At 41.9% G+C, this 17,369-nt stretch overlaps 1 protein-coding gene across 2 annotated transcripts in view; it reads right to left on the bottom strand.

The window, feature by feature from the left end:
• TSC2 (TSC complex subunit 2) overlaps window positions 1-16,369 on the bottom strand; it is a 33,079-nt gene extending 16,710 nt beyond the window's left edge. For both annotated transcript variants that reach the window (XM_074158296.1, XM_074158297.1), the window contains exons 1-24: window positions 16,232-16,369; window positions 15,248-15,334; window positions 14,466-14,576; window positions 13,496-13,640; window positions 13,244-13,361; window positions 12,707-12,755; window positions 12,185-12,310; window positions 11,762-11,835; window positions 11,287-11,413; window positions 10,528-10,671; window positions 10,163-10,300; window positions 9,841-9,944; window positions 8,977-9,058; window positions 7,908-8,063; window positions 7,465-7,581; window positions 6,826-6,948; window positions 6,434-6,540; window positions 5,635-5,788; window positions 4,759-4,881; window positions 4,282-4,416; window positions 3,526-3,715; window positions 2,987-3,080; window positions 2,566-2,668; window positions 2,249-2,343 (exon numbers count right to left, since the gene is read on the bottom strand). In XM_074158296.1, coding sequence (XP_074014397.1) covers window positions 2,249-2,343; window positions 2,566-2,668; window positions 2,987-3,080; window positions 3,526-3,715; window positions 4,282-4,416; window positions 4,759-4,881; window positions 5,635-5,788; window positions 6,434-6,540; window positions 6,826-6,948; window positions 7,465-7,581; window positions 7,908-8,063; window positions 8,977-9,058; window positions 9,841-9,944; window positions 10,163-10,300; window positions 10,528-10,671; window positions 11,287-11,413; window positions 11,762-11,835; window positions 12,185-12,310; window positions 12,707-12,755; window positions 13,244-13,361; window positions 13,496-13,640; window positions 14,466-14,576; window positions 15,248-15,334; window positions 16,232-16,369 — 2,840 coding nt within the window. The remainder of the gene's footprint in view (window positions 1-2,248; window positions 2,344-2,565; window positions 2,669-2,986; window positions 3,081-3,525; window positions 3,716-4,281; window positions 4,417-4,758; window positions 4,882-5,634; window positions 5,789-6,433; window positions 6,541-6,825; window positions 6,949-7,464; window positions 7,582-7,907; window positions 8,064-8,976; window positions 9,059-9,840; window positions 9,945-10,162; window positions 10,301-10,527; window positions 10,672-11,286; window positions 11,414-11,761; window positions 11,836-12,184; window positions 12,311-12,706; window positions 12,756-13,243; window positions 13,362-13,495; window positions 13,641-14,465; window positions 14,577-15,247; window positions 15,335-16,231) is intronic.
• Between the last annotated feature and the right edge of the window lie 1,000 nt (window positions 16,370-17,369).

The raw sequence follows: 17,369 nt of genomic DNA, 5'->3' as shown, positions 1-17,369 counted from the left end.
CACAAACTTCTTCAGTCTGAGAAGTTTTGTGCAGTTCAACCACCTCTTGTGTCTCCCCAACTCACCACTTCAGCATGGCTAAAAACCTGACTACTTCCGCAGAGACCAGATCCTAAAATGTTTTACCAATACCGGGCAGCGGCACCTTTTTCTAAGAGACACGGGAATATGTCAGCCGTCTCTACCTCAGTTAGGCCTGGCCCAAATCTGAGCTTCTCCCCTGAATCTCAAAAACGCCTAGGGCCAGTCAGAGATGCCCCTTAGCTCCGCTCGAGACACTGGGGGAGGCTCAGCCTGTCTATAGGAGACTGATCCTGCTCTCGCTGGACAGACGGAAGGGCAAAATGACAAACATCCTCTTGGCTGTTGCTTTCTGTCAAACAAGCTATCTCATTTCAGATGCCTCCAGGTAACCCACTTGACTTACAACTGGAACAGAAAGGAAGATAAGCCTTTACACCATCAGGTGCCAACCGTATGTGGGAGATGACAGCAATTAACATCTACGAGGCACTTTAATTAGTCACAGCTGAGATGCATGCCTGGCCCAGTACTAATTTGGACATACCAGTTGGCACAGCAGTTCACAGCCCCATATATAAAATGCAGATATTAATTTAACCTTTCTGGCTCTCTCTAACCATGATTTATTTGCTATCCTCCTTTCAGTGAATTATTACATTCCTTCCACCTGGAGGGATCACAATTTTTTTGTCCTTCTTCTCCCAACAGCCTCTGACAGATCACTGCTGGCCACAACTGGAGATGTGACTGCAGAGAGCACAGGCTCATGCCCTGAGATAATCACCTATGCCAACATCATGCCATTCAGCAACCTTGGGATCCTGATCTCTTGGAACACCCAGCACCTCAGCTAGGGCACAGAAATGCTTATTCTTTGGGCTTAAGGAGTGAAACGCAAGCACACAAGCTTCTCAAGCAAGGAAACAGATATCTGCTCGAAGCTCTTTCCTCTCTCACTTGGCCAGAACCCAAGCTCAGACAGACTCAGAGGCAGTGGCATCCTGCCATTCTGGTGTTTCGGGTTGCTGCCTGAGCACGGCCCACACTCCTTAGCAGAGATTTCTGTGGGAAGTGATCCAGCAGCGTTAGCAAAAGCCTTTAGATACAGTAGTATTCCAACCTGGCAGAATTTAACAGGTTTTGGGGGGAAAAAAAAAAAAAAAAAAAAAGATTAGTTGAAATTCTAATTTGAGAGACGAGTGTCAAAAGGCTTCTCTTCCAAGTTTCTGAATGAAAGAGGAGGAGATGGGAGAGATGAAACACAAAACAGGGTTTATAGCTATAGCATTAGGGCAGGGATGGTGTTTCTTCATTGCAAGATACTCATCGAGCCTTGCAGTTAAAGTAGAGGCACTTTCCCCAGGGTTCAAATGCCACTCTATGCTCACTGCACATTAACACTGAAGCAAGTTAAAGTGAACCAATTTAGGTAAGCCCTGCAGGTAAAAGGACGTTAGAGAAACCCTGAAAGCTTTCCAAGGAATATTCTCCTATCTCGGCAAATGTTACTTTGAAAGACTGCTGGCAAGATACTTTCTGACTTCTAGAAACATTAGGCTTTGCTTAAAACTGACATAATAGCTTCAAGATTCAAAAAAAGGATCAGGACATCCAGATACACAGAAGGCAGCTGTCTGGTACCCGGCACGCTGACTGGACAGATAACACTACGGAAAAACACAGCATTGGAGCTCTCAATTTATACAGGTTGCTAATCACAACGATTTCTCTGGCAATCACTTAAATAGTCATTACAGATCAGTTATCCAAAGGAGTTAATACTATCAATATGAACATTTTATTCTATTACCTATTATCTATTTATCTATTCTGTTCTATTACCTATTTATCTATTATTCTATTCTGGTATTACGCTTCTCCATTACCTCTGGGAGTGTTGTACTGACACACGTCAAACTGAAAGAACTGTTGATTTTCAAAAATTAACAAGAAAAAGTCCCACACCTTCCTGCAAAGGCTTACAGAACAGCCAGGGATGTGCTCATACGTACTATCAGACTGTCGGCTTGGTTTGATTCCAGCTTCTTACCAACCTACGTTTCTCTTTTAACAATCCCCTGACCTAAAGAGGTTTACTTTGCTTGCTTAAATGCGCTGTCAGATTTTGGATAACTAGACCCAGCCTCCTTCAGAAAAACACAGGGAAGGGTGTGAGCACTAGAACAGGGAACACAAGACCCTGCTGGAGTCAAATATAATTTACCTTTTTGGCCTCTCATTCAGGCTTGTACTGCGAGCCCTGAAACTGTCCTTCTCAGGCGTGTCATCAAAGGAAAGGAGGACATTGGAGCGCAACCCCTGCCGATTGAGACAGAGAGATGACAGTGTGAATGGCTAAAACGTGCAGCTGAAAGACCACAATCATGGGCCAACGCACAAGAACTCACCACCAGTTTTGAAAAAGATGTTGACAAGAAAAATAGTATTTTTCTAGCTTCAAACAGAAGCTTTAAACTTCTCAAGGCGGTTTTTAAGTCATCATTTTTATTATATATTGTTTGATTCAGTAGTGTCCATTACCTTTGTAATATAGGGGACAAAGTCCTTTCGGAAAGGAAGGCGACAGCGAATGAACCACATGGCTATCACGTGATGGGCCAGGCAAACGATGTACTGGTTAAACCTAAAACAGCAGAAAGATCTCCACAAAGTTTAATGCTGCATTATGATGCCAATTCCAGAACAGAAGGACTTTTCAATGTGAGAAACAGAACTGTTCCTTTACCTACTGCAAGTATAAAAGAAAAAAAACCCTCAAAAGTTCTGTTCAAGAAAAACAGATTTTAGACAAGGCGAATTAAGTCCCTTCTTCAGAAAAAGCCTGGAGATACCAGACTGAGCAATATCCGACAAATAACCTTGACCCAAGTACTACAAAAGAAGCATGTCTCATTCTCTTAATTTTACAGATGAGGAAGAAGCACATTTACCAAGAACTTACTTGGAAGGGTTTGTGTATGGCAGGGAGATGGCGAACACACTGGCGTACTGCTCTGCTGCGAAGTTCCTGTAGAGGTGAGGCAGCCTTGCTAGAGCTGGAACAGGTCAAGAAGAAAACCAACACAGGTAAGGTCTGAACACAAACTATTCAAGACCACTATTCAGTTTAATTTGAATTGTTTTGTTTCTTCTAAATCATCAGCTGACATGGAAGTTAACATCATGGTATTATTTCATGTTATTTAAGTTACAAGCAGCCAGGTGGAGAAAGCAGCTTGGTATTTCCCATCACTGTATGGCTGCACTACACAAAGCATGTCTCTTTCTTCAGCGTGTGCAAGTGCTTTCAGTAGAAAAACAGTAACAAACAAGAGATGATCAAACATTTATGTCTTGAGGATGGTACAAGGGCATCACCAAAAACCAAGAAACCCTTACAATGCATTCCATATGACTAACACAATCAAAATACCCATATTCCGTGCAAACAATACATTTACAACTGTAGAAGATCAAACATAAAAGACCATTACAACTTACTTGAAAGAAATTCTAAGAGAGGGATTGCCATATTGGCTGTAGCAGAAATGTGGGTTAATTTGACTATTAAGACAGGAAGTGCCTTTATGATGATGTCGGGCATCTCGACACTACAGACAGAGAGTGCCACAACGCACTGGTTTGCACACCGATAGATAAGACCATGTTCCAGGCAATACACTATTTCACGCTAGAAGAGTAAAAAAGAAAAAAAAAGTCATAATACAGGGAAAGAGAAAACCTCTGATGTACCATGTCCTGACTTCAGTTATCATTTCAGAATGGCTTGCCAGGTACCACTACTGCAAGGCATAAAATGATGCATATAAATTCTTACCCAAAATGCACTAACACAGAACCCTAAATAACATTGCACATATTCTAGGCCAAAATCTCAAGATGGGACTTTAATCAAGTAGACATTTTAGAAATTAGTATTTAAGTTTCTGATCAAATGGAATTTTAATGTTTATCAGGGTCTACCAGCAGAAGGTAAAGCCACTCAGGAACCTGCAAACGGGGACAGGTACGGATAGAGAACACTGAACCCAACTGACCAGCCAGTTACTGCTGCACAAAGTTAGCAAAGTATTTTTTCACCCCTGACCCCACTCCAAATACAGCAGATGCAGCTTTTTATAACAGAAAAGGGCTGTGTTACCTTGCACTTAAGTCTCCTAATCAGCTATTATGAGAAAATGATCTACCACACATGCTCAGGCCCCGTGCCCCCATCCCCTTCTACTTTCCCCGTACCTGTTTAGCTTTGTCCAGATAGTTATGATAAGATATTAATGCCGTCAGTACTGGGACTACAGCCAGATGCAAATCAGTGCGAGAAAAGCCTTCCGGGGTACCATGAAGCCTGTCAGTAGTCTTTTTGTCTGTGAGCTAATACATCACACAGTAAGTTAGAACACCTCACACTAAAAATACTCTCTAAAAGGCAGTAGACAGGCAATGCCCATAGCTCCCTTTTCACATCTATACATACATACATACATAGAGAAAAACCACTCATTATTACCTACTTCTGTACATAAACCAACCCTCACAAAAAGGGAAGGTGAGTGAGGAATGACAATCAGTATGCTAATCTTCAAAATATGACACTGAAGAAAACAAACAAACAAACAAACTCAAAAAATGCCAAAAAACTCAAAACTCCCCCAAACCCAATCAACTTTCAAGGAAACTAAGGTGATTATACATCAGTAGGGTGCATGACATTACCATGTAGCTCAGTGCAGAGGCCAGGAGGTCTATGTTGCAAGGAGAGGTTAAAAATAGCACTTTATAGCGGAGGGATTCAGGTAATTTGTTGAGGACCAACTTCAACACCTTCCAGTCTGTCTCCTGGAAAGAAAGAAAAAGTTAAGGTGGAAAATTTTTCTACAATTTCAGTTCAGTTTGAAAGTAAGACCAAGGAAATTTCAGACAACATGCGATTTCCTAGGCAGATGTCACGGTAGCTACGTAAAAAGAAGTGGCATTCAGCTGTCACAAGTTACTTCCTGTCTGTCATCCAGCTCTAGGTACAATATTGGCACCACAAACATGAAGACAACTTATATCAAGATCTGACTGAGCTCAAAGTGACAGCCAGAATTTAATTCTCTTAACCTCTTGCACAAATTAACCTCCAGAGCAAGACAACCCAGAAGTGCTCCAGAGCACATAACAATGTCCAATACACCAGTGTTGAACCATTTATATTTACAGTTTATTAGCGACTGAAACATTTATCAATTCTCAAAATACTTCAAAAACTTGCACCGAGAAGGTTTTGTTTAGTTTCAAATGCCCTTTCAGAAAGGACGTTAGAGGATGACTTATCTGATCCTTGTTTAACAAACACATTTTTTTGCCCTTGTCTGCTCTGAAGCAGAGTGAAATGAAAGCTTTGCTTAGTTTCTGAAGAGCTGAACTGGCACTCCCACTGGTGGTTGTAAAGTTGCACAATTACACACAGATTTTGCCCGAGATGGAGGATTTACATATTGCTTTTCAGATGTCATTTAGATACTCTGGGACAGAATTCTCCAGCCGGTTGGTTTAAGTTGACGTATTTCACATGAAGACGACAACTGTCATTAAGAGTGGACGTACTTGCTTCAAACACTGCAGGAGGACACCAAAGACCATTGAGTACGGCAGATGTCCTATACGAATGGTGGCATTCTGGGAAGGCACACTGGGACTTCCTGAAGGCGGAGAGAGTGTACCAGCAGGTTTTTTCTCAGAAGCCCTCTTCTCTGCTTCTCTACAACATCAAAAGGGAGAAAAATATATGTAATGTAAAATCAAGACCAGAACAGCCTATTCATGTGACCTACAGTGCTACCTGAGCCAATTTACAACAATATAAATTGCATTTTCAATTAAAAACCACAGGATTGCCCAGTTGTCCTGATTTGACATAAAACTACACCACCAGTAGATGGACAGTAATGCATCAGTTTGGTCAGGTTAAGGATTTTTCTACCCAGGCCCCTAGCAAATTTTAAAAGATATCTTTTGGGAGCGTGTAACACAAAGAACTTCACACCAAGCTATAAAATTAAAAATAGCCAGATTTTTCCAAATCATTAAATAAAACTTCAATGTGAAAACTGGAATTTATAAGCAGGAAATTGCTGATATTTTTGTGAAGTTTTGTGAGCAGGAACAGAAATGTCATGCCTGAGACTGACAGCTCTGTAGGCAAGTGATTTGTAAGAACAATTCACCAACGCGTTATTAGTCGAGACAATCCCAGGTTGTAACTACAGACTTGTATAGCAGCTGATTCAGTAGGATTTGGAAGATTTAGAAAAACTACAGATTGCTACTGATGGACTATTAAGCTTGTGCAAAAATATGAAGTAGTTCAGAAAACAGCTTTTGCTTAATCCAATGAGAAACCTACACAAAATCACATAGACAGTAAGGGCTGAACCTCACTGCCCCATCCTTGTTGGAAAGGCCAAGACGGTGGAGGGAGTCAGCTCGAAGCATCAGCAGGAAATCAAACACCTGCAACAGAGAAGACACTGGAATCACTCAAAACCCAGACCAATGGGGTGCGCTCCCACCTCCTCATGTGATACTTTTACAAGTACAAAGGGATTTTTAATAGATGGCTAGCTCTGTAGGAGGCATCACTTGTGGTGTTACAGCACATATACGTACTCCTATTAGCCAAGAAACATTTAATTCCACTTCTGCCAAGCTCTAGAGCCCACATTCCCCACCTGCCAGCCAAGAATTCCAAAGACAGCATGCAGCTCTCGACCCGAAAGCACAGGTTACTGCTCATACCTGCAATCTGATGCTGCTGGCAACAGCAAGGCTGTAGGCGTATATGTAATGGCGTTGGACGTGGTGAATCAGCATCTCGTACACCCGCATGGCATGGCTGGAGGGTAAGCTGTAGAGCTTGGTCTACACAAATGAAAAGGCAGACTGACACTTGTTATTTGGAAATGTGTATTGCCACTGAGAAGTCAAGAAAAAACACAGCAAAAACTTGCTCCTGAAAGCAAGGTGAACATATGGCTCTGGACAGAACCCCTGCGAAGACTCCAGAGTAACTCTGCTGGCCTCCAGGAGGGTACTGGTTGGAACAACCAGCTCTTCACAACTGCTTAACATATCTCAGGACACACTACCCAAACACAAGGTTATGAACCACTCGCTTTCTGCTAGTTTATGAACACATCTGCCCTCCACACACGAAAATGTGTTCATATTCATTGTACAACAGAAATTAAGAAATAAAACATTTAACAACCAGTCATACAGTACCCAAAAGCAAAAGGTATGACCAAAACCATGAAAATATAAAGTGGATAAAACAAAAGTTGGAATATTTAATAGTAAGATAATGGTTATCTAAAAAGTCAAGTCCAGCAGAAGACTATTCTGAAGAAGACATGTTTAATGCTCTGTAGCATTTACCTGAAGAATTATCAGGAGACCAAGAACTGCTGTCTTGACATCCTCCAAAGAAGCTGAATACGATAGCAAGTCCCTCTCTTCCAGTTCGGAAGGCGATGAGAGAGAATGTGCAGCCACCTTTTAAAAAGAAAAGCAATACATGGTTTGAATCTGCAACACACCTTTTCTTTATTTCCATCCTGGAAGGTCAGGAAAGACTATGGCAAGTCATCCTTCCTGGAAATTCTGCCAGCCCTGTCAGGTAGCTTGTGATATGCGTTGACAGGGTTTCTAAAGCTCCCTCCCGCTCTTCACTTCAGACTTGCATGCTCCAAAACCGTTTTACAATATCCCGCTGAGCCATGCGATTGGTAACAGTCACAGGTTAGTGTCTGCCATCACCGTAAGAGGATCTGACAAAAGATGTGGTAATGCTACTGACAAATGACCAAGCTCTGCCTCACCTTTTCTATGATATCCAGCAAACTGTTAAAGTGATGTGTGTTGCAACCTTCAGCCAGGTCTACAAGTAGCTGAGTGGCCAGTTTTCGGACTTGATGGTCTTTATCCTCTGGAATGTGAGCCAGCTGAGAGATCACAACCAAGTTTATCAGCTCTTCCTGCAAGAGGACAGACCTCAATAAGCCTTGACATTTTGCTGTCAGTTGTTCAATCAGCATGTTACAGATACAAATAATTACAAATAAAAGAGCACTGATAGTCTGCTATCAGGCTTGTTCCTCAACTAGCTGTTTGGTTCCTTGATCTTTCCTCTTCTATTCAATTAAGTATTTCTATATGCTACCCCTCCAAATATTTATGACTTTTGTTGAATTTAGATGAAAACCAAAGCATTGGATCCATCCTACAGACTTGACAGCCCAGGCTCAAACAGACTGTTGGCAAGGGATTTCTAGGGCTTGGTTTTTTGAGAGAAAGAGGAAACATGAAACAGCATCATGTTTTCACAAATCTTGAAGAATCCAAGAAGCACCTCTGCCCCTTCCTGCCCTCTGACACTCCGGGTGATTACATGGAGCTGAAGACATCCCCAGAGCTTTTCTGTAACCCCTCTCTCAGGCAGCTTCCACCTTTGATTGCAATTAAACTGCAAGCACCAAGACAAGTCTATCTGCTCACGTCAGATTATGTCCAGACCTCATCTTTTTACAAAGCTTTTAAATCAATGCTGTGTCTCTCTCATTGACTTTCCCTTCCTCCAAAACAAAATATACATGGAATTAACGACCCTAAAACAGGGGAGCAAATACACAACCAGGTATGTCCTCAAAACACAGCAGCTCCCACTGCAAGTTGCACATACCTGTATCCAACTAAGGACAATTAAGAGGCAAGTCCTCCTACAAGCATCCTAAAGAAACATGTTTATTGTGTGCAACATTTAAAGCACAGTTCTGTGCATACCCCAGTGGCAGAGAAAACGTGAAGCACACCATAAAACGTGCCTCACCAAAGCCTTTCCCACCCACTTAAGATCTCACACATAATCATCAGAAACAGACAAACACAAACCTCATAGAACTGTCTGTTAATACTCAGCACAAAGGATAAGACATCCAGAACTTTAATGCGAACAGCACTGCGACTTTCGTTCCTAAAATGGGAAGATCAAATTCAAGATGAATAAAATAAAGTTGCTGACATTTAGGGAAGGGGGGAGAGGAGGAAAGGAAAGTAAAATTAAACTAAACTAATAAATTTCTTAAGAATTAGAACAATAACTGTTAGAGAGCCTTCAGTTAATGTCTCTACATACGAAATCAGATTCAAGAACAACTGGAAACTGGAATCCCAATTCAGCTTTTATTGCTCCTGGAGACCTGTGACTGCAGTTTTCCCATTTGCAATCCAAACTAGGAAGCACACGTCAGAAGAACAAGTGCTCCAGTGAGCAAATTTAAAACAAAACATACGGCACCAAAGAAGAGTTGCTCTTTGGCAGCATTTCAGAGATGAGACAGAAGTTTGTTATTGTTGTACGTTGATATTTTAGAGCACAAGAATACTTTTAGGAGTACCAATTCAAAACCAGATAACTTTAATACTGGATAACCATATGCAATCCTGATGCTTAACAGGAAAGCCTTGTTTGGTGTCAGAATTGCAAAGTGCTGTGGAGCGGAACACATAACTGCCCAAGCTAATTAGAATAGCACCATCCAATGGGAAAAAAGGAAAAAAAAAAAGCAGCATAAATAACGCAGTGGAAAGTTTTTCTTCTGTTAAACAAAATCCTTTTACGTACTGTGCCCTGGAACTACCATACTTCTAGTCATTTACTAACATCAAAGATTCAGAAAACAAAATCATCTAACATGAAAAGGTGGCAAGAAGCATTTGAAAGTGACTTGTATTCACAAAGCTATGATTTCATACCTGAAGAATCTCTCCATTAACATCTGCAGGTTGTGAATCCAGCCATCTTTGGCAGGATGAATGGATTGAGCTCTGTATGTTATCAAGTTTAATACAGAAGATTCCTTTCATGGAAAGATCAAGAATTATTTTTTTTTTTAGTGTATAAGCAAATACAACATATCCATTCCCCCAGCCTCCACCCCAAGAATAAGGCTCATTTAAGTCCCTTCTGTGATTATCTGATTGCTTGCTATTTTAGGACTCCCAACTTCCAACTGTACTGAGTAACAAAACAGATTCAACTGGCAACAAAGGAAGACAATAATAAGTAAAATCTTACTGGTCTCTGATCAGCACATCTTTCCACCAGCTCAAAAAATCTCTCTTCAGAGCCATGGAATTCATTCTGGTCACAGAGTTCTTCTACCGTAGTCAAAAGATCATGTACAATGGACTTAAGTTCTTGGCTCTCCAGACTCTGAAACAGAGAAAAAAACATTCCTAAAAGACTTCTATCTTATCAGAAAGTGCTAACTTTTAAATACAAACAGAAAACTCGGTTGAGAAGCACAGTACTGAGAATTGGGCTAAACCTTCATTCAGCCTCAGAGTTCACTAGACCGTACAAACAGGAGATCGATATGCAAAAATAGTTATGGCAAGGTGTTTTGATTGAAAGCACATCAAGACAGGCTCAACACTTACCTGCAGCTGCTGCAGTAATCGCTCCATGATGTCCAAAAGGATATCCCACGTTACAGCTTGTAGCTCCTTCCCATACTTCTTTATTAGACGTGTTATGGACAGAACTATCTCGTAAGATACAACTGCATTGGGACACGTCATGGCCTGGAATACAAAGCACAGTTGGAAAGCAGTGATCAGAAACACTCTTAAATTCAAATGAAACATGTCTTACTAATTAGGGACTTAGCCTGAAGGTCTGAGATAAATATATTCAAGTCTATACACACAAAAGGCAAAGCAAAGCACCATTTTATAAAGCGCAGTTACGCACTCTTGCAAACAGCTGTAGATCAGATGTCAAATACAGTCCCATCTTACAGAGCAGACACATGAGCTTAAAGCAAGCGATTCCTGCCTGATGCACAGAGAGCTCTGAGGCTGCCCCTGAAGACACCATCCCTCACTTTTTATACCAACCACTAGAAAGAGTGAACGTTTTTGTTTTATTTTTAAGCTAAAGTACCCACAACGTAGGTATTTGATAAAAAGAATTCAGACTTTGTTTTTCTGGCCAACAAAGATATTCCAGAAGGAGACCTCAGCTTCAAACTGAAATCCTCTGTTGTTTTACTGTTTCCCCATGCTCCACCCCACACCCAATTGCTGTCTCTCATCTTTCAGGCACAGATGTGACACAGGGGACCACACTTTTGTCCTAAATTTGTGCAAGCCCAGATGTATACCTGATTAAAAAGTTCATCCAGCATCCCATCCTACCTTGAGGAATGAAGGCAACACTGAGGTTGGGGAATTCTTGAGCGAATTGAGGCGATGAGCACCCCACAGAGCCATCCCAACAAAGAACACAGCTCCTCTCAGCAGCGCTGCATCCGCCATGTACGCTCTAAGAAGAGATGGAAGGAAAGTTTTAGACCATGCTACAATTATTATAGCATACAAAAGTGAATAGGAATATACACTGTCACAGCAGCAATTCCCAGCTGTTATACATCAGAGCCTTGCACAGCAATTTACAAACATTAAAAGCAGAAATGTGTAGTAGAACTTTAAAGAAAGGAAAATTAAATTCAGAAAAGCCAAAAAATGAGAACTTCAGCAGCATAACTAGAAATGGAATTCACTTCTAAGCACCAGAACCTTCAGTTTTTTCTACTGAGGCCAGTGACTCCCTATCTACCTAGAAAGGACCTCTGCTGAATTCCTTGGCTTTTGTTAGATACGCCTTCTTTACCTGTCTTCCATGATCCTGCACATGTTGTAGATGGCACTATGTCCCAAATGAGTTCCCAAAAGGTTTCGCATAAGCTGCAAAGTCAAAGAGAAAACTTAAATATCCAATTGTTAAAACGCTCATTAGCCTAAATATGCCGTTAGCTGGCTGATCATGCCTGCTCACGGTAACTTAATGCGTCCAAGCCATTTCCATGCCACAACAGAAGCCTGTCACATCAGCTGAGAGGAAACTATGGGTAAATTCCATGGACATGACAGAACTTACACTAACAATGTGCTGATCCCTTAACAACTGAAATTTAATTTACTTTTAAAACCAAACTGAAATTTACGTCAGATGTGCACAGGCACATCTGACACTTCATCTCTGAGGCCAAAACAGCAAACTTATTAAGAAACAGAACTACAAGAAAGTTCTGACCTTCCAGCACGGCTCGCAGAGCTCCTTCACATTGATGGTACGGCACAAAGTGATGATAAATACTGGCAGGTTCTCTGATGGCAGACAGTTATAGCAAACAACTGCATCTAGGACTTGCAAGGAAATCTTTGGGAAAGAGAAAGACAAAATGGTTATACGCTTCTCTACGAAAAAAGCAGATCAAATCCTAAAGTGGCAGACCAAGAAATCTTCTGGAAGTCACATGTCTTTTTTTTAAATTTAGTTTTTTTAATCATTGCACAATGGAAAGTAAACTATAAAAAACACTGTTAAAAAACTGATTCACTTATGAAATTTATCAATGCCCTGTTTTAGAATAAAATTATTATTGGTGTATGAGACGCAATGGCTTACAAATACCTCATAACATTGTACTAGCTCTCTTGTAAGATGAGACTAAACTGAGAAGAGAATTTGATGATCTGATTTTGTTTGTAAGCGTTACGGTTTCAAAGAATTTCAAAGAACTCTAAAGTACTATGAGAGACTCAAATTACTGACCTCTATGTCCACAGATGACGAAGTCTGAATGCACAAGAGGCATATTTTGCTGTTAGGAAAGAACATTTAATTACAATTATTTGCTTAACATGATTATAGGCAAATAACAAAGAGCCAAACCAGACAAGTAAATTGGCATGTTATTTTACTCATCATTCCCCTTATTGTGGCATTGCTGATAACACTCCCAGAGACACTGAACACTACAACCTCTTTTATAAAGTTAGCTTAAAGCTGCACTTAAATGCAACTCAGTATGCCTACCCTAATACAATAACAGAGACCTTTGTGAGACCAAGCAATGCAATCAGGTCCATCACATGAAACGGGGAAAGCACATGCAGTTAAACTAAAACAGATCTGAACATTATAAGAACTGAAAATTAAATATTTGTCAGAAACATGAGGTATGACCTGGAATGAAACAGATCCAGAACAGATGAAAAAGGTTCCACTTATCTGTATACTGATCTGCAACCTTCTCCCGTAATTTACCAAGAACAAGCATGTAGGAGCTAAAAAAAGCCAACAACTTACTGGACCATGTCAGCTACATAGTCTTCCAGATAGCAGCTATTGAATTTCACGAGGTTCACTAAAACCAGAAGGAACTCAGAAGACAAACCAACATCCATCCACTGTAGTACAAAGTCAGCTAAAGAAGGAAAACAAATTGTTACGATACGCTTTCGACCCAGAAGTATTATCGCTACCTTTTTCTTGTATCACTGCATGCCTGTCCCTTGACTTATTCCCGCCAAATTGAAGAGGGGTAGAGACAATCCTCACCTAACTCTTCTTCTAAGTAGGTGATGTATCGTCCATTCTCTGTTAGAGCCTTGAACACTTCAAGCCGTTCATGCAAGTCTTCATTGGAGGGATAGTCCTTAATAACCTTAAAAAAATGTGCTCTGAGGATCCCTAATCTCTCACCCTTAAAAAAGAAAAAGAGGGGGTCGGGGAAAGGAATAACAGTGTCACTAATGAAAAAAGACAGTTAAGGTCCACCTTTATCAAGGTCTCTATCAGTATCTTTATGCTTGAAATTATTTTCTTTTTCTACAGTCTATGAAAGTCTCCTGAGAATACCTCCAACCTCTACTGGCTATTGACAATGGCTCAGTTCTTCTCAATCTGTTATATCAGCACTCAGGGCTGGAGGCATTTTGTTCAGCAACACACAGACAGCACCCATCACACAAAGAAATCCATGGAAACTGCAACTGACAGCACCGCCAGTACAGCATTTAAAAAAAACCACCACCCAACAAACCAGAATCAATGCCTGTTCTTTTCATAAGCATCTACCCCTACTTCATCAGAATACTGAAAACTAGCACTTTGTCTGATACAGTCTTACGTTTATACAGTACACTGTGAAATCTGAGGAATTCACAGTATGCTTAACTTGGCCAGGCTAGAAAAGCATCTCATACAGAACTTCTTGCATACTTGACTTGCTGAAACATCAAAACCAGCTGCAGACTAGGACTAATAGATCTGGGCAAAGACCACATAAAATTTGCTATACTATGCTGAACTTAATCCAAAGTATTTCCTCTTTTTCAAGAACGTTGCCCTAAACCAGAAAAGTTTCCTGTAAGTTGCATGAAAAGTTTTGCTATGAGGTCAAACTGAGACTTAATTTTAAATGCTTCCTCTTCCCATTTACTAGGCATAACCAAAATAAGAAACATTCATACTCCACACAAACCCTAGCTTAAGTGCAGTGTTTCTTCTACAGTTTGTTTGTTTTCACCTGTCCTTGAACGATTGACTTCAGCAGATGAAGAACAGCATGTCTGGCTTCGGCGGGGCGCTCTGGCTGGAGCATATCAGCTACCACTTTCCATATTGCTTCCACTGCGTGCTGAAAACAAACAGAGGAGACAGGCAGTAGTAGGAAAGTTAAACTTCTTCTGGGATCTTTACCCAATAGGTCAGTCATTAAGTATGGCAAGCTAACAAACAAAATCTCCCCGGATTTCATGTCCAGAGTTCTCTTTTCTGAGGGACATTCTCACCTGCCCGGTCACAAGCTCAGATGAACCACATTGAGAGCCACCAAATCCCACCCTACGTGACAACCTGCACCCCAGTAAATTGAAGTTCCTCATTCACACACTTACTTCAGCGTGAGCATTTGTGCAGAAACCTTCACCCAAATACCAGATGAGTTTAAAACCAGTTTGAGGTTGCTTATTAACAAGACAGAAGGAGCTAGCAAACACCTCTGCTACAGGATTAACATATCTCCTGTGAACCGTCCTGAACAGGCCTGAATATTTGCAGCATTCTCCTTCCATTCAGCTCAGGAAGCCCGTAGCTATGTCCTCTCTGCTCCACAGGTGGTAGCATGGACAAGACTAATTTCCTTAGCATTTGAGCCATCCTTTCACATGTTTGGACAGCACAAAACAGCTTCTGGGATTAGCAATTTTAAAAGGCAATCTAGACTACAGGAGCCTCTTACAATAGGTTAAGAGCTGTTTTGCTTCAATGTTCATCCTTCAAATATTCACTGAACACTTTGAAACTTACCTCTTCAATTTTTTTAGTTTTTGCCACTTCACAAATTTGACTGATTGCTCGTATCCTATTACTTAATCCACATTCAATGCTCAGTTCCTGGAAAGAAATGTAGAAATAAGTTAACAGTTTATCTTACTAGAAACACTTATCTATTTCTCAAAGGGGATCATGAACCACTGAAAAATGAATTACACATTTGTCCAAAATGATCTAACCATTAGTCATCACTAAAGCATTTCAGGAATTTCTCCAAAATCTTTTTTCCATTAGCAAATGATTTGTCAAAACTCAAACTTTCACAGAACTGGAGCCAAGCAGCTTTTCACTTCCAGGACAGAACATCTCATTTTCTTCAGAAAAGTTAATAACTCGCTGGCTGTGGCGCTCACCCAGCTCATGGGAGAAAGGCAGAGAAAAGAGGGATGGTAAGTCTGGCTCTCCAGCCTTTCAGCAGGTAAAAGCTTGGCTTCTTGGCTTCTCTTCCAGCACAGAAGGGAAGGGATTCTGGACTCCTTCCCCCTTTTATGTATTTTCCTCCTCGTGTGCCAACTATTCTGCTTACAGACATGCTGTACCAATTACTGGAATCACTATTTTCTGAAAAACTTTCACAAAACTGTAAGGTTTTCACAAAATAGAAACAGTTTCCAGCTTGTGCTAACGGCCACCACATAAACTTCATCAAGCTCAGCCTAAAAAAAGAGAGCAACATAAATTGAGGAAACACCCTGTAACCTGACATAAGACAACACCATCCCATCAAATATCTCAAAAGTATTCAAACACTAAATAACTATAATGCTATAACTTCAAAGTAGGTGAGTTTTATACCCACTTAAATAGAGAATGAACTGAGAGATAAGGTAAAAAAGCGTGATCGGAGGGGGGATGAATGTCAAAACAGAAAGGAGAATGAACAAGCCCTCCTTCCAATCCTCTCAGCTCAGGTAATCCAGGCACTATCCCCACCTTTACTACGATCGGTTCTCACACCTTGAGTATTTCCGCAGTGATGATAAACTCCGTTTGTTTGCCTTCCGATGACTTTGAACTTCCCCGGGATGTTCCCAGCCCCAGGAGATTCCTGAACTTCTCCTTCAGTCCAGAATCCTTGCTCTGAGGCTTTGCCATTGCTGACAAGCAAGCAGAGCTGAGCCCCTGCGAATACAGAACAGGGTTTCTGTTAAGGGAGGCCCAAGGGGAATCTTTAAGCAGGAAAACACCAGTTACAGCCATCACAAGGTGGCTTTTACAAGCAGCTCTGGTGTCTCAAGGCGTTTCAAACAAGGGAGAAGCCCTACGCTGAGGACGAAACAGCGAGGAGCCCATACACACGAGGAACCTGCGCTGCTCCTGCCTTCAGCACCCGCATCCTGCAGCTACCCGAGGAAGGGGGAGCTCAGGATTATCATTTTCTGGGACCTGCGAACGCCCAGCACCACCATGGCCCACACAAAGCAACCACCATTTTAAAACTGCTGAGATGATTTCTGAAGTATAAACACACACTTTTTGGCAGGTGTGAGCTGAAGCGCTTGTTCCCAGTCCAAAAGCAACGGAGAAGCACACAGCTCTGTGAAGTACATGCTGAAAGTAACTAGACGTGAGGAAGGACTTACGAATCTGAGCGTTCGAACATCCAAATGCTGCCATGCAAGGAGAAAGAGGGGGGGAGCAAGAACAAGCACACCCATTACAGCAACAGCACATCGACGGTAACATCCTTCGGAAGCCATCTCCCCAGCCAGCCCCAACCCGCTGCCCCTCAGGGACCCCCAGAACCCGGCTCAGAGCAGGACACCCGCTCCTTGTGTGCTGGCACAGCCCCAGCACCCTGCCCTCAGCATACCCTCCCACACAAACCTGGCAGCCCCCCATTTATGACCCACGCCCGCCATGGACATGCCACAGCCTTCCCCACACCCCGGGCACAGGCCTCAGCAATCCATTGCTGCTCCCTGGGGACACGCCACAGACTCTGTCCCAGCATCCCAGGCGACATACTGCTGCCCCCGGCCCAGGGGACACACCACAGCCCCCAGTCCATGAACCTGGTGGGGACACCACAGCCCCCAGCCCACCGCCCCAAGGGGACACATCACTGCCCCGGGGGACACACCACAGCCCCCAG

Source organism: Numenius arquata, chromosome 14 (genome assembly GCF_964106895.1).
Source record: "Numenius arquata chromosome 14, bNumArq3.hap1.1, whole genome shotgun sequence".
Classification (NCBI taxonomy): Eukaryota; Metazoa; Chordata; class Aves; order Charadriiformes; family Scolopacidae; genus Numenius; species Numenius arquata.
The sequence above is the reverse complement of the archived record's forward strand: the minus strand, read 5'-3'. Positions and strand labels throughout refer to the sequence as shown.